The following is a 16,682-nucleotide window of genomic DNA, read 5'->3' on the forward strand; positions in this document are numbered from 1 at the left end:
GTGAGTCACAGACCAGCGTTGAACGTGGCATCTGAGGGGTTAAATGACGGGGGGGGGGGGGGGGGGATCATTGCACCCGCTCCATACAAATGAAAGAGATTTGTGACAAACAAATTCGTAACAAATTGAATTTCTTGTTAAAGTTCGGCGAAGCATCCGAATTTTTTTTCGAAACTTTGCTTATCTCTACTAAAAACCTTAGAAAATGAGTAGATGAATATTAGCTAAAAAAAAAAGCCTTGGGGTATGCGTTTTAGCTCAAGTTGGGTCCATTTTGTAAAACTGTATTTTCTGTTCTGTGTTTCCCATTAAATGTGAAATATTGCTGTGCTTTCTGTGTATAATTGGCACGGGTTCCTAGTGAGATGTGGCCAAACCAGTCACTTCGCAAATCGGATAACAACCTGTCGCATAAAAGTCATTTCCGGTGCTTCATACGGGCACTTGAATGTTGTCTGAATGATGTGTAGGAGGTGATGGAAAGAAAAAATAATTATGTCGGAAGATTTAGTTATGAAAAGGACAGAGCTATTTCATAATATTAAAACCAGCTAAGTGGTGTTTAATAAAAGTTTAAAATGCAATATAATTCAAAGTGAAAGACATCAAACAACATTTAATTATGGAAATTAAAAAACCCAGACTATTGAGCCACATATCACAAAAGCCGAGAAGGAAATGCTAGATCTCCCCTTTAATCATTGCCGTTACTCTCAGATTTCTGCAATACCCAGAAGGCCTTTGCTGCAGAATTATTATACAAATTAACCAACATGCCTTCTTTTTAATAAAACCATTGCGAGCCTTGCCTTTCATCTCAGCCAGTCTCAGATTCTCACAGTAAAAGCCAAGTTAATCTAGGTAATCCTGGACAAAACAATCCATGCTCTAGTCGTCAATGCCAGGTCAATACCTTGCAAATAAATGGTGGTGCTTGCTACAGAGCCGCGGGTCAGTTCCAGTGCATTAAAGGGCATCTGTCAGCAGTTTTGTACCTATGAAATGGCTGACTTGTTGCATGTGCACTTGGCAGGTGAAGGCATCTGTATTGGTCCCGTGTTCATATGTGCCCACATTGCTGAGAAAAAAATGATGCTTTAATATATGCAAATTAGCCTCTAAGAGCAATGGGGGCGTTACCATTACACCTAGAGGCTGAGCTCTCTCTGCAACTGCTGCGCCGTCTGCACATGTAACAGGTCAGTCAGTTTCATAGGTACAAATCTGTTGACAGATGCCATTTAAAGGGGTTGTCCACCTTTCTTGTGCTTTTTTCAGAGTGAGTATACTTACCTGATCCCCGCTGCTGGGTTCTGGGTCGATCGCTCCCTCTCGTGCACCGCTGTCCCATAGCTAACCGCGTCAACATCCTTTTTTGCGTGGCTCATGTGACCACCACAGCCAGTGACTAGCCGCAAGTAGTCATGTGTCACCCATGTGTCATGTCATCCAGTGACATGACACATGGGTGGCACTTCACCGCCGTTGCCAGTCATTGGCTTTCGTGGCCGCTTGACCCGTGTCAACAGGGATGTTGCTACAGAACTGCACAAAGGGGAGCGATGGAGACAGTACCCAGCGGCGGGGATCAGGTAAGTATGCTCACCACAGCGGTCCAGTCATCCTGGGAGGAGGGTAGGGTGTCTTAAAAAAAAAAGTGGACAAACCCTTTAACCACCTCCGGACCGCTGTACGCATATACGCGCCATCTCGCGAGACGCGAGATTTCGCTCCAAGCCGGCCCGCGCATGCGCATCGCGGGCCGGCAAAAGTTAAAGAACAAGTTCGTCACCAGCCTGCCAGCAACGATCATTGGCTGGCGATTTTTAAAAAATCCAATCACAAGCCATATAACAGATCATATTAGTAAATATGATCTGTTATATGGCTTCTCTGCTCCTCTACTGGTCCTTTTCGTCGGTTGGATCCAGCAGAGAAGCAGACTGAACTGTGAGTACACCAAACACTTCACTGTAGCCCCTGATCACCCCCCTGCACCCCAATTAACCCTTTGATCACCCCTTTGATCGCCCCTGTCAATCACCAGTGAAAGGAAAAAAAGTGATCAGTGTAAACTGTCACTTTTTTTTTTTCACTAGTATTGGCTGTTAGGTTTTAGGGATAGTTTAGGCCCCTTGGTTAGGTAGTTAGCGTCAGTTAGCGCCCAGCCCACCGCACCGCAGTCACTTTTATTCGCTGAATAGCGTATCGCTAATCAGCATTTGTACTTTTATAGTATCTGTAAGTGATCAAAACTGATCACGGTCAGATCTATAATAGTATTAGTGTCACTTTAGTTCGCCCTCCACCCAAAACGCAGTGTTTGCCCGATCAGGCCTGATCGGTCGCCCACACGTGCGTTCACCCACGCCCGCCCCACCGCAGTGACAAAAAATATATATTTTTTGATCACTGCACATTCATTTTACACGCAAAAAAAATCAGTTTTGATATTTTTTATCAACCGCAGCGGCCTCTGGTACTTCGCTAGCCTCCCCTTTGTAAGACAGGTTTGCTTTTTTTCTTGGGTAGTCTCAGGGAATACCCCTAAATTTAGTAGTCCAAAATGTCAAACAGGGGGTATTCTTCTGAAGAGGCCTACAGGATTCTGACCCAGTCGGATAAGGAGTGGGAACCCTCATCTGATGAATCTAGCGGGTCAGAATATGAACCTGTGGAAAGCAGTGGCTCTCTGACCCAAAGTTCGGACGAGGAGGTGGAGGTCCCTGGCAGCACCAGGCGTACCCGGCCCCGTGTCGCTAGACCACAGGTTATGCAGGATCCGCTTCAAGAGCAGCAGAGTGGGGCTGTCGCTGCCGGATCACGTGGTGAGGCATACACCAGCAGCGCAGCCCTCCCTGGACCTAGTACCAGCACTGCCGTACAACATGGTGACGTGGCGAGCACCAGAAGGGCAGTTGAAGCTGGTACGGTGGCACGTGCAGTAGTTACCCCGTCGCAGCCACCGCACAGACAGGCCCGTAGAGCCCCTAGAATCCCTGAGGTGCTGGCAAACCCTGATTGGCAGTCACCAACTTCAGCCGCACCTGTAGTTCCCCCTTTCACCGCCCAGTCTGGAGTTCGGGTTGAGACGGCTCAAATCGGTTCGGCCCTGGGATTTTTTGAGCTGTTCTTGACTGCGGAGCTCTTGGACTTAGTCGTGGCAGAGACCAACCAGTATGCCACACAATTTATATCCGCCAACCCGGGAAGCTTTTATGCCCAGCCTTTCCGGTGGAAACCAGTCCAAGTTTCCGAAATTAAAATTTTTTTGGGCCTTCTCCTCAACATGGGCCTGACAAAAAAGCATGAATTGCGGTCATATTGGTCAACGCACCCGATTCATCACATGCCCATGTTCTCTGCTGCTATGTCCAGGGCACGATTTGAGGCCATCCTCCGTTTCCTGCATTTTAGCGACAACACCACCTCCCGTCCCAGAGGCCACCCAGCTTTTGACCGGCTCCACAAAATTCGGCCCCTCATAGACCATTTCAACCAGAAATTTGCAGATTTGTATACCCCCGAGCAAAACATCTGCGTAGACGAGTCCCTAATACATTTTACCGGGCGCCTTGGCTTCAAACAGTACATCCCAAGCAAGCGTGCCCGGTATGGGGTCAAATTGTATAAGCTCTGTGAAAGGGCCACAGGCTATACCCACAAATTTCGGATCTATGAGGGAAAAGATCAGACCCTGGAGCCGGTCGGTTGCCCTGACTACCTGGGGAGCAGTGGGAAGACAGTCTGGGACTTGGTGTCACCCTTATTCGGCAAGGGGTACCATCTTTATGTGGACAATTTTTACACAAGTGTGGCCATCTTTAGGCATTTGTTTCTAGAACGGATTTGCGCCTGTGGCACCGTGCGAACTAGTCGCGTGGGCTTCCCCCAACGGCTTGTAACCACCCGTCTTGCAAGGGGGGAGAGGGCTGCCTTGTGTAACGAAGAACTGCTCGCGGTGAAATGGAGAGACAAGCGTGACGTTTACATGCTCTCCTCCATTCACGCAGACACGACAATCCAAATTGAGCGAGCAACCCGTGTCATTGAAAAGCCCCTCTGTGTCCACGACTATAATGCGCTCATGGGAGGGGTGGACTTCAATGACCAGATGTTGTCTCCGTATTTAGTTTCCCGCAGAACCAGACGCTGGTATAAGAAGGTGTCTGTATATTTAATTCAATTGGCGCTCTACAATAGTTTTGTTCTCTACAGTAAGGCTGGGAGAACACGATCTTTCCTCAAATTCCAGGAAGAGATCATCGAGAACCTCCTTTACCCAGGAGGTTCCGTGGCCCCATCCCCCAGTGTAGTTAGCCGTCTACACGAGCGACATTTCCCCAGTGTCGTTCCTGGTACCTCAACCCAACCGTCACCCCGAAAAAGATGTCGTGTCTGTAGCAGTAGTGGAATAAGGCGTGACACCCGCTATTTCTGTCCTGACTGTCCGGACCACCCTGCCCTATGCTATGGAGAGTGTTTCCGGAAGTACCACACACAGGTACACCTAGCATAGGGATTGCATCTCACAGGACAGGCACACAGGGCTATTAGGGCCCTTTTACTCTCAGCTGCTGCAAACCTCTCCTTTCACCTGGGATAAAGTGCATAACGTACTTCGCCACATCTTTGGGCGATTTGCGCTTTGCACATTGTCCCATGGGGAAGGAGAGGTTTGTTCTATAAAGGTAAAAAAAACTAAACAAAAAAAAAATTACCGGTAAGTAAAAAAGTTAAAAAAGTTTAAAAAAGTTAATATGTTCTGTTCTAAAGTTAATAAAGTTATTGCTTTGCGGCCTGGTTTTTTCTTTTTTGTTTTGTTTTTTTTACCTTCCAGGTGGACCAACCGATCGACCAGCTGCAGCACTGATGTGCATTCGGACAGAAGCATTGCGCTGCTGTCAGATTACACGCAAGTCGGTGTATGCGGCGCTGCAAGACGAGATTTCTCCTCTGCAGTAAAAGATATGTTTGCCGGGGCATATGAGCTGAGGAGGTGGCGGTGTTCATATACTTTGGCAAACACTTTGTATATATAAAAAAAAAAAATCCCGGCAATGATTTATTCATCCACATCGATTGATGTGAATGGAGAAATCGGGTTTGCCAGGGCATACGAGCTGAAGTGGGTATGGATGTTGGGCGGAGCTCCTATGTCCTGGCAGACGCCTTTCCCCTCCTTTTTCTTTTTTTGGCAGAGATTTTTTCATCCACATTGATCGATGCAAATGAAGAAATCTGTGCCGTTCATTTTTTTCTTTCAGCCCAGAGGCTGAACGAAAAAAAAAATCTCATTACCCGTATGCTCAATATAAGGAGAATAGCAGAAACTCCTAATGCTGGGCATACATGTAATGATTGCGGAGACCCTCAAATGCCAGGGCAGTACAAACACCCCACAAATAACACCATTTTGGAAAGAAGACACCCCAAGGTATTCGCTGAGGGGCATATTGAGTCCATGAAAGATTGAAATTTTTGTCCCAAGTTAGCGGAAAGGGAGACTTTGTGAGAACAAAATCCAAAAAATCAATTTCCGCTAACTTGTGCCAAAATTTTTTTTTTTCAATGAACTCGCCATGCCCCTCATTGAATACCTTGGGGTGTCTTCTTTCCAAAATGGGGTCACATGTGGGGTATTTATACTGCCCTGGCATTTTAGGGGCCCCAAAGCGTGAGAAGAAGTCTGGTATCCAAATGTCTAAAAATGCCCTCCTGAAAGGAATTTGGGCACCTTTGCCCACCTAGGCTGCAAAAAAGTGTCACACATGTGGTATCTCCGTATTCAGCAGAAGTTGGGGAATATGTTTTGGGGTGTCATTTTACATATACCCATGCTGGGTGAGATAAATATCTTGGTCAAATGCCAACTTTGTATAAAAAAAATGGGAAAAGTTGTCTTTTGCCAAGATATTTCTCTCACCCAGCATGGGTATATGTAAAATGACACCCCAAAACACATTCCCCACCTTCTCCTGAGTACGGAGATACCAGATGTGTGACACTTTTTTGCAGCCTAGGTGGGCAAAGGGGCCCACATTCCAAAGAGCACCTTTCGGATTTCACAGGTCATTTACCTACTTACCACACATTAGGGCCCCTGGAAAATGCCAGGGCAGTATAACTACCCCACAAGTGACCCCATTTTGGAAAGAAGACACCCCAAGGTATTCCGTGAGGGGCATGGCAAGTTCCTAGAATTTTTTATTTTTTGTCACAAGTTAGTGGAAAATGATGATTTTTTTTTTTTTCTTACAAAGTCTCCTATTCCACTAACTTGTGACAAAAAATAAAAAGTTCTATGAACTCACTATGTCCATCAGCGAATACCTTGGGGTCTCTTCTTTCCAAAATGGGGTCACTTGTGTGGTAGTTATACTGCCCTGGCATTCTAGGGGCCCAAATGTGTGGTAAGGAGTTTGAAATCAAATTCTGTAAAAAATGACCTGTGAAATCCGAAAGGTGCTCTTTGGAATATGGGCCCCTTTGCCCACCTAGGCTGCAAAAAAGTGTCACACATCTGGTATCTCCGTACTCAGGAGAAGGTGGGGAATGTGTTTTGGGGTGTCATTTTATATATACCCATGCTGGGTGAGAGAAATATCTTGGCAAAAGACAACTTTTCCCATTTTTTTATACAAAGTTGTCATTTGACCAAGATATTTATCTCACCCAGCATGGGTATATGTAAAAAGACACCCCAAAACACATTCCTCAACTTCTCCTTTCCGCTAACTTGTGACAAAAAATAAAAAGTTCTATGAACTCACTATGCCCATCAGTGAATACCTTAGGGTGTGTACTTTCCGAAATGGGGTCATTTGTGGGGTGTTTGTACTGTCTGGGCATTGTAGAACCTCAGGAAACATGACAGGTGCTCAGAAAGTCAGAGCTGCTTCAAAAAGCGGAAATTCACATTTTTGTACCATAGTTTGTAAACGCTATAACTTTTACCCAAACATTTTTTTTTTATCAAAGACATGTAGAACTATAAATTTAGAGCAAAATTTCTATATGGATCTCGTTTTTTTTTGCAAAATTTTACAACTGAAAGTGAAAAATGTCATTTTTTTGAAAAAAAAATCGTTAAATTTCGATTAATAACAAAAAAAGTAAAAATGTCAGCAGCAATGAAATACCACCAAATGAAAGCTCTATTAGTGAGAAGAAAAGGAGGTAAAATTCATTTGGGTGGTAAGTTGCATGACCGAGCAATAAACGGTGAAAGTAGTGTAGGTCAGAAGTGTAAAAAGTGGCCTGGTCTTTCAGGGTGTTTAAGCACTGGGGGCTGAAGTGGTTAAGATGAACCTGTAACCATTAACATGCAGTGCAGTATGATATAGTGCAGCAGGAGCTGAGCAGAGTCATATAACATTTTGTAGCAATAAAATTAATATAATAGATAATTTATTAACGTAATGCTCCGTTTTTTCTGTGCTTAGGAGTCCAGTGGGCGGTGCTATCAGTAAGTGACAGCCATTCTTATATCAGTGTGCATACTGAGATAGCGTAGAGTAGAACTACCCACTGGACTCCTAAGTATAGAAGAACTAGAGATTTACTTGAATGCATTAGATTTTTTATATATGTTTTCCCAGATAACTATATATAAGTCTATATGAATAAATTACAGACTATACTGTATCTTTTCCCGTTAAAAACATTTAGCAATCTTTTCCAATTTTTTAAGCTCCTCCTGCTCTATAACATGCTGCCTGATGATTTCACAGCATTTTCATGGTGACAGGTTAGCTGCAAAGAGCACCTGTTAGCAGGATCAACCCCATTAAACCAGGTAGGGTTGACAATTCCAATTAAAATGATACCTGTCTTGTTAAAATCGGCTGTGTCGTTCCTGAGAAAACGAGTTCCTGAAATGTATTTATGCAAATGAGGGCTTCTCCTGACCTCAATTTTCCAGTGTTAGCCCCACCCCTCAGCACACTAAAGCCCTCATTTACCTAAAGAATGAAAGACTTTTTTCTCAGGTATGCCACATCCGATTTTCACAAGACAGATATCTTTTTAATCAGCAGGAACAACCCTACCGGACTGTTTGGCTGATTTGATTGGTTTGCTCTTGCTGACAGATGCCCTTTAACTATACATCGCAGACCTGGGTGGCGGTATAATTGATAAAATATACTTTTTTCATACTGCTCTATTATGTAGAACATCTGCAGATGGCTCACATTTTGATGTTTCATCCTTTACTTTTCTGATCTGTTTAAAGACACCTTGGAGCAAACTCCACAACCCACAGCTCCGATGAAGTTCTCGTTGCCCCATGTCTCTGTGTGTTTTGGGGCCCAGGGGCAATTGATAAGGGTCTGTCCCAACTTCCCAAATGAAGGTCAACCAGCACTTGTGGAGATTCACAGCATGGAGGTAAATGGAAATAACTTCGGATAATAGAAATCAATACAGTAGGTCGTGAATGTTATCTAGTTTATCGTCCTCGGTACTAAATCCTATATATGCGGTTGTGTGCATCTTGCTTATCTTTTCCACCTCTCACATCACTGTTCATCAAGGACAATGATGTACAGAGATTACGTTAAGCCTGCTCACCTACAGTTTACTATCTTTGGGGTCTGGCAGACTTATGGAGGAGGCTGATGTCAGGGAAAGTAAGGATCTGACGGGATGGATTTGTTTTCCCTGGAGATTAGTGACCCCGGAGGTGTCTGAAAGCCGCTTATTTCCACTTCTTCTCATCTAATGGTATATATACATGCTTAAAGGGAACCTGTCACCGGGATTTTGGGTACAGAGCTGAGGACATGTGTTGCTAGATGGCCGCTAGCACATTCGCAATACCCAGTCCCCATAGCTCTGTGTGCTTTTATTGTGGGAAAAAAACTATTTGATACATATGCAAATGAACCTGAGATGAGTCAGAGCTTGAAAATATGACTCTTCTCTGGTCACACAAGTAAGACTCTTTTATGTTAATTTGCATATGTATCAAGTAGTTTTTTTTACACAATAAAAGCACACAGAGCTATGGTGACTGGGTATTGCGGATGTGCTAGTGGCCATCTAGCAGCCCATGTCCTCAGCTCTATACCCAAAATCCCGGTGACAGGTTCCCTTTAACCAAGCTAGACATGTACCCAGTCAACAGTTATCGTATATCTTGGGCAACTTCGGGTTGTTTGTTATCCTTATAGTTTGTAATTATTATTTCATTTCTTTCTTTTGTTATATAATTTTTAAAGTTCTGGTCCAAGAAATTTCCCAGCACCATTACTTATTTGATACACTTTAAAATGGCGTTCATCGGGTGATGACACGTTTCAGGCCTCAAACTGGACACATAGTCATAATCCCAAAGTTGTGACATAGACGTTTAAAGGGCAGTGGCGTTACTAGAAATGACTGTGCCCCACTGCAATTTTTTGGGGTCACCCCAAGTAATTCGCAACCCCCTTCTCCCGTGCAACCCCCACTGCTGTGGCTAGTCAAGATCGCTAGTCAGACGAGGCCCGGCAACCGCTCCGTCCATTTCCTACAGCGTCTCTGTATATAATGTCATTTTTATAATACTGTTGAGGGGGCCCTGACACCAAAATCTTTTAGTCCTCCTCCTGGGTGGGCCCTTGCTGAGTTTGGGCCCCAAAGCGGCTGTTTTCCCTATAGCTACGCCCCTGTTAAAGGGGTTATTCAGGAAAATATATTTATGACTTAGGGCTCATGCATACGACAAAAATCCATTGTAACAATGCCTGTCATTGTCCGCAAAACAGAATAGGACATGTTCTATTTCTTTGCGGAATGGACATATGGACACGGAATGCACATGTCATTTCCGTTTTTTTGCGGTCCCATTGAAACGAATGGTTCTGCATATGGGCCTAAAAAAAAACTGAACAGACAAGGAAAAAAAAAAAAAGTTTGTGTGCATGAGCCCTTATCCACAGGAGAGGTCATCAGTATCAGATCTGCAGGGTTGCCACACAGGGATCCCCACCGATCAGCTGTTATAAGAGATATTGAGCGCTCCAGCCTCTTCCTAGGCCAGTGACATCACTGTACATCAGTCACATGGCCTAGTTGCAGCTCAGTCCCATTCAAGCCAATGAGGCTTAGTTGCAATACCAAGCACTGCCACTATATAATGTACGGCACTGTCCCTGGAAAGCTGCCAGGAGCCTGCATCGCTCACCAGAGCTCCGGACTCCTTGAAACAGCTGATTGGCGGGACTTGGTCCCCCGTAGATGTGTCCTGTCCTGAGGATAAGTCATTATTATATTTTCCAGGATAACCTTTTGAGGGCTTATGCACACGACCGTAAGTATTTTGCGGTCCGCAAAAAACTGATCCACAAAAAATACGGATGACATCCATGTGCATTCTGTATTTTGCGCAACAGAACAGCTGGCCCCTAATAGAACAGTCCTACCCTTGTCCGTAATGCGGACACTAATAGGACATGTTCTATTCATTTGCGGAACAGACATACGGAATCAGAATGCAACTTCCGTTTTTTTTTGCGGACCCATTGAAATGAATGGTTCCGCATACAGTCCACAAAAAAATGGACAGCACACGGAAAGATAATACGTTCGTGTGCATAAGCCCTGTGCATAATTTTTTTTGGGGCTATTTAGGTTATCCCGATGAAGGCTGTTCTCGGAACTGCCTGCTCCCGGTGACCGCATGTGTTTCAGAGCGGCTCGCGGCGCAGGCACACCTCTGCATCGCCGGACTTGGGAATAAAGATGGCAGATCGCATGTGTTCGTCGGCGAACACTGCAAACTGGCCATCACTGTAGGGGATAACTGTAAGGTCAGTAGGGGTCTGACCACTGGGACCCCACAGATCACAAGAAAGTGGGCTCCATATCCTTGAAATGAACTGAGCAGCAGCGTACTGCCACTCGGTTCATCTCTTTGGGACTGCTGGAAATAGCGAGCGCTTATACTTGGCATGTGCTCGACCTGCCACTCCATTAATTTCAGGAGTCCCACGTTCTCGTGATCATTAGGGTTGTGGGTGGTCAGGCCTCCCACAACCCTATCCTGTTATGCCCTATCCTGTGGGTCTCCCTTTAAGTGCTTCAGAGCATGACTTAGCAAACTGTTGGGCTAAAGAGGACCTGCTCTCCTGACACATGTACATTTTAGTAAATGGTTTCATGTTCTGTGAAATAACATTGTACCCCGAGCTGTTCCTCCTCTGTTAGGCTCCATTCACACGTCCGCAAAATGTGTCCGCATCCTTTCCGCAATTTTGCGGAAAGGGTGCGGACCCATTCATTCTCTATGGGGACGAAATGTGCTGTCCGCATCCACATTTGCGGATCCGCACTTCCGCATCCGTGCTTCCGTTTCCGCAAAAAAATAGAACATGTCCTATTCTTGTCCGCAATTGCGGACAAGAACAGGCATATTCTATTATGTCGGCAATGTGCGGTCCGCAAAATGCGGAATGCACATTGCCGCTTTCCGTGTTTTGCGGATCCGTGTCTCCGTGTATCCGCAAAACACATTGCGGACGTGTGAATGGAGCCTAATCCCTCCTGAACATCTATGATTAAATTGACAATTAGTTATTCCCCTTGTCAGTAGGGTCTGCCCCTATACACACTATACTTACACTATATACCAACAGTGCTAACAATATCAGGATGTGTAGGAAAATCCACAATGGACAAGGGGAATGGGAGCTCAAATTGTCAATGTATTCATAAATTTAAAGGAACAATACCAGAGATGATCCAGAATTGTTATTCCATGGGGAATGCAGGTGTGTACGTTAACTGTTATTATCAGTCAGGACCATTTAAAGGGTTGTATAGGACTTAAAGGGGTCGTCTCACTTCAGCAAATGGCATTTATCATGTAGAGGAAGTTAATACAAGCCACTTACTAATATATTGTGATTGTCCATATTGCTTCCTTTGCTGGCTGGGTTCATTTTTGCATCACATTATACACTGCTCGTTTCCATGGTTATGACCACCCTGCAGTCCATCAGTGGTGGCCGTGCTTAAACACTATAAGAAAAAGTGCCGGCCTCTCTGGTGGCTGGGACTGTGGGGGTGCACATAGGCATGCATGCTCAGCAGCTCCCATCCCGACCACTTTGTATCTGTGCTGCAGCGGTGGACGTAACCCCTGGATAAGAGCAGTGTATAATGTGATGATAAAATGAATCCAGCCAGCAAAGGAGGCAATATGGACATTCACAGTACATTAGTAAGTGCCTTGTAGTAACTTTCTCTACATCAGGCATCCTCAAACTGCGGCCCTCCAGCTGTTGCAAAACGACAACTCCCAGCATGCCCGAACAGCCTACAGGTATCAGCCTACAGCAGGGCATTGTGGGAGTTGTAGTTTTACAACAGCTGGAGGGCCGCAGTTTGAGGATGCCTGCTCTACATGATAAATGCCATTTCCTGAAGTGAGACAACCCTTTTAATAAATCAGATCAGTAGGGGCCTGACTGCCATCACTGCCACCATTCAGCTCTTAGAAGGGTCTGTGGTGCTCTGACAAGCAACGTGGCCTTTTCATTGTATACCTGGCACAGCGCTGTCCTTTGGATAATGGCTGTGCTTGGTATTACAGCCCAGTTCTATTCACTTGAATGGGACTGAGTTGCAGAAAGGCCATGTGACTGATGGACTTAATGTCACTGGCTTATGAAAAGGCCACTGCGCCTTCTGGATTGCCACAACCCCTTCCAGACGGTGACCAGCGATGGTGCCAGAGGTTGGCTCCGCACCGATCAGATATTGATGACTTATTCTGCAAAGTGGTTTCTCAATCATAAGGGCTCATTCAGACGTACGTATGGGCTCCATGTCCGTGCTGCGGATGCGGACCCATCGACCTTAATGGGTGCACGATTCGCAAAGGATAGGACATGTCCTATCTTTTGCGCTGCGAAGCATGGACCTGAAATCCCTCGGAAGCGTGTTTCACTCGGAAGAGTGTTTCAGTGGGCTTCCGATCCACGCCACCTCTCCACAAAAAATAGGACATATCCTATCTTTTGCCGTATCTTGCATGTCGCTGACCCTTTCTAGTCAATGGGTTAACATCCGCAGAGCGGACTGCACACTGCCATTGCTTGTATATTGCGGACCCGCTATTTGCTGTCTGCAATACGGGCACGGAGCCCTTACACGTTCGTCTGAATGACCACTAAGGAGCATCAGTGGCGTCTCTAGCTTTCAAATTTTGGGGGGGCACACTGGGGGCCAGGACAAAAGGGGGGGCAGCTATAACAACGATACATTTACACAAGTATGCTTAGAAATTCGGCGATACTTTACCCAATACCTAAAACCGCAACAGGGAAGAAAAGTCCTGCTGTCTGTGGTTTAAAAAATAAATAAAAAATCACTCGGATTTCAGATTTCAACATGTCCTAGTTGCCTGTGGATGACACTTTTATAGGGAGGAAGATCTGTGGATGACACATACCGTATATAGCATCTTATGCTATATGTGTCATCCACAGATCCACCCCATGACAGTGTCATCCACAGATCCCCCTCCCTATAACAGTGTCATCCACAGATCCCCCTCCCTATAACAGTGTCATCCACAGATCCCCCTCCCTATAACAGTGTCATCCACAGATCCCCCTCCCTATAACAGTGTCATCCACAGATCCCCCTCCCTATAACAGTGTCATCCACAGATCCCCCTCCCTATAACAGTGTCATCCACAGATCCCCCTCCCTATAACAGTGTCATCCACAGATCCCCCTCCCTATAACAGTGTCATCCACAGATCCCCCTCCCTATAACAGTGTCATCCACAGATCCCCCTCCCTATAATAGTGTCATCCACAGATCCCCCTCCCTATAACAGTGTCATCTACAGATCTCCCTCCCTATAACAGTGTCATCCACAGATCCCCCTCCCTATAACAGTGTCATCCACAGATCCCCCTCCCTATAACAGTGTCATCTACAGATCTCCCTCCCTGCCTCTCACAGGAGTGTACATTTGACATTTCTAAACTGTAATCCATATCATGCAGTAACTTTAACTTTAAATCAGGATTCAGCGGCCGCTCATCTCTACTAGTACCTTAACCTTACACCACTCAGCTAGCATCGGTAACAGGGCCAGGCTACAGCCTACAGGCACTTCCTGTTAGTTGTTACCGAGCGAGTGCTGATTTCTGCAGGTCAGAGGATACGGATTACAGTTTAGAAGAAATTTACACTCCTGTGAGCGGTCCAGTCGCGGATCCAGAGCCTGGTCTCGGGACGGGCACTTCCAGATTATTTTCTGTCCGCTGCCACAGAACAATGGTGCTTATAGAACAGACTCCACAGTGTAGCGATATATAGTATATTGTGTGGCACAGTGTAGCGATATACTGTATATTGTGTGGCACAGTGGATGCTATATGTGCATAACAAACATTTTTCATATGAAAACTTACAATTACTTGGCTTCACCCTTGGGGATCTTGGACACCACTTCAACACTATGGCCGGGGGCTTGGTTGAGCTGATGTTGTGTTTTATCCTAATGAGAAAGATTTCATAATAAGGAGTGGAGGGGCAGAGTGATAGCAGAGCAGGGAAAGGCTGGTGCTGCTACTAGGGGGCTCATACCATGGGGGAGTAATAAAGCCCACCATAATGCCCCCCCCCCAGTAAAAATAATTATAATGTGACAATGCAAAAAATACCTCCTTGTAATGCCTCCAGTTGAGCTAATGTCCCCATAATGTGCCAGTATAAAATACCCCTATATAGTGCCCCCAGTGAATGCCCCCATAGTGCTCCTCTCCCCCCTTCCTCCTAGTGCCCCCCATAATGTACCAGTATAAAATGCCCCATATATCGTGCCCCAGTAGATGCCCTCAGTGTCCCCCATAATTTGCAAGTATAAAATTCCCCTTCTTAGTGCCCCCCGTAGATTACTCCATAGTACTCCTCTCCCCCTTCCCCATAGTACCCACCATAATGTGTCCCAGTAAAAAAATGCTACTGTACAGAGCCCCCCATATAAAATACCCCTTATTTGTGGCCTCAGTAGATGCCCCTATAGTGCCCACCAATAATGTGCCAGTAATAAGTGCCCCCATCATGTGCCAGTAATAAGCCCCCATCATGTGCCAGTAATAAGCCCCCCATCATGTGCCAGTAATAAGCCCCCCATCATGTGCCAGTAATAAGCCCCCCATCATGTGCCAGTAATAAGCCCCCCATCATGTGCCAGTAATAAGCCCCCCCATCATGTGCCACTAATAAGCCCCCCCATCATTTGCCAGTAATAACCCCCCATCATGTGCCAGTAATAAGCCCCCCATTATGTGCCAGTAATATGCCCCCCATCATGTGCCAGTAATAAGCCCCCCCATCATGTGCAACTAATAAGCCCCCCATCATGTGCCACTAATAAGCCCCCCCATCATTTGCCAGTAATAACCCCCCATCATGTGCCAGTAATAAGCCCCCCATTATGTGCCAGTAATATGCCCCCCATCATGTGCCAGTAATAAGCCCCCCCATCATGTGCAACTAATAAGCCCCCCATCATGTGCCAGTAATAAGCCCCCCCATCATGTGCCAGTAATAAGCCCCCCATCATGTGCCAGTAATAAGCCCCCATCATGTGCCAGTAATAAGCCCCCCCATCATGTGCCAGTAGTAAGCCCCCCATCATGTTCCAGTAATAAGCCCCCCATCACGTTCCAGTAATAAGCCCCCCATCATTTGCCAGTAATAACCCCCCATCATGTGCCAGTAATAAGCCCCCCATCATGTGCCAGTAATATGCCCACCATCATGTGCCAGTAATAAACCCCACCATCATGTGCCAGTAATAAGCCCCCCCATCATGTGCCAGTAATAAGCCCCCCCATCATGTGCCAGTAATAAGCCCCCCATCATGTGCCAGTAATAAGCCCCCATCATGTGCCAGTAATAAGCCCCCTCATCATGTGCCAGTAGTAAGCCCCTCCATCATGTTCCAGTAATAAGCCCCCCATCACGTTCCAGTAATAAGCCCCCCATCATTTGCCAGTAATAACCCCCCATCATGTGCCAGTAATAAGCCCCCCATCATGTGCCAGTAATATGCCCCCCATCATGTGCCAGTAATAAACCCCACCATCATGTGCCAGTAATAAGCCCCCCCATCATGTGCCAGTAATAAGCCCCCCCATCATGTGCCAGTAATAAGCCCCCCATCATGTGCCAGTAATAAGCCCCCATCATGTGCCAGTAATAAGCCCCCCCATCGTGTGCCAGTAGTAAGCCCCTCCATCATGTTCCAGTAATAAGCCCCCCATCACGTTCCAGTAATAAGCCCCCCCATCACGTTCCAGTAATAAGCCCCCCCATCACGTTCCAGTAATAAGCCCCCCATCATGTTCCAGTAATAAGCCCCCCCCAATGTGCCAGTAATAAGCCCCCCAATGTGCCAGTAATAAGCCCCCCCCAATGTGCCAGTAATAAAGCCCCCCCCCCCAATGTGCCAGTAACAAGAGCCCCCCAATGTGCCTGTAAAACTATTGTAAAAAACAAACAAAAAAACACTTATACTTACCTCCATGTCAGCGATGCAATGCAGGCCTCTTCCGGCCTGTGTCCCGCGCTGTATGGCTCAGGCGGCGCGATGACATCATTGCGCCGCCTGCACCGGCCTCTGATAGGCTGCCGGCCTAGTGCCTGCAGCCTATCAGAGGAAGGGGAA

General features: G+C 46.1%; 1 protein-coding gene across 4 annotated transcripts in view; it reads left to right on the forward strand.

Moving 5' to 3' along the window:
• Positions 1 to 16,682, forward strand: part of LOC120979751 (protein transport protein Sec16B-like) — a 269,654-nt gene that overhangs the window by 71,246 nt on the left and 181,726 nt on the right. For all 4 annotated transcript variants that reach the window (XM_040408708.1, XM_040408707.1, XM_040408709.1 and 1 more), the window contains one exon: positions 8,237 to 8,391. In XM_040408708.1, the coding sequence (XP_040264642.1) occupies positions 8,237 to 8,391 (155 nt within the window). The remainder of the gene's footprint in view (positions 1 to 8,236; positions 8,392 to 16,682) is intronic.

The sequence above is a fragment of the Bufo bufo genome, chromosome 9, assembly GCF_905171765.1.
Source record: "Bufo bufo chromosome 9, aBufBuf1.1, whole genome shotgun sequence".
Lineage (NCBI taxonomy): Eukaryota > Metazoa > Chordata > Amphibia > Anura > Bufonidae > Bufo > Bufo bufo.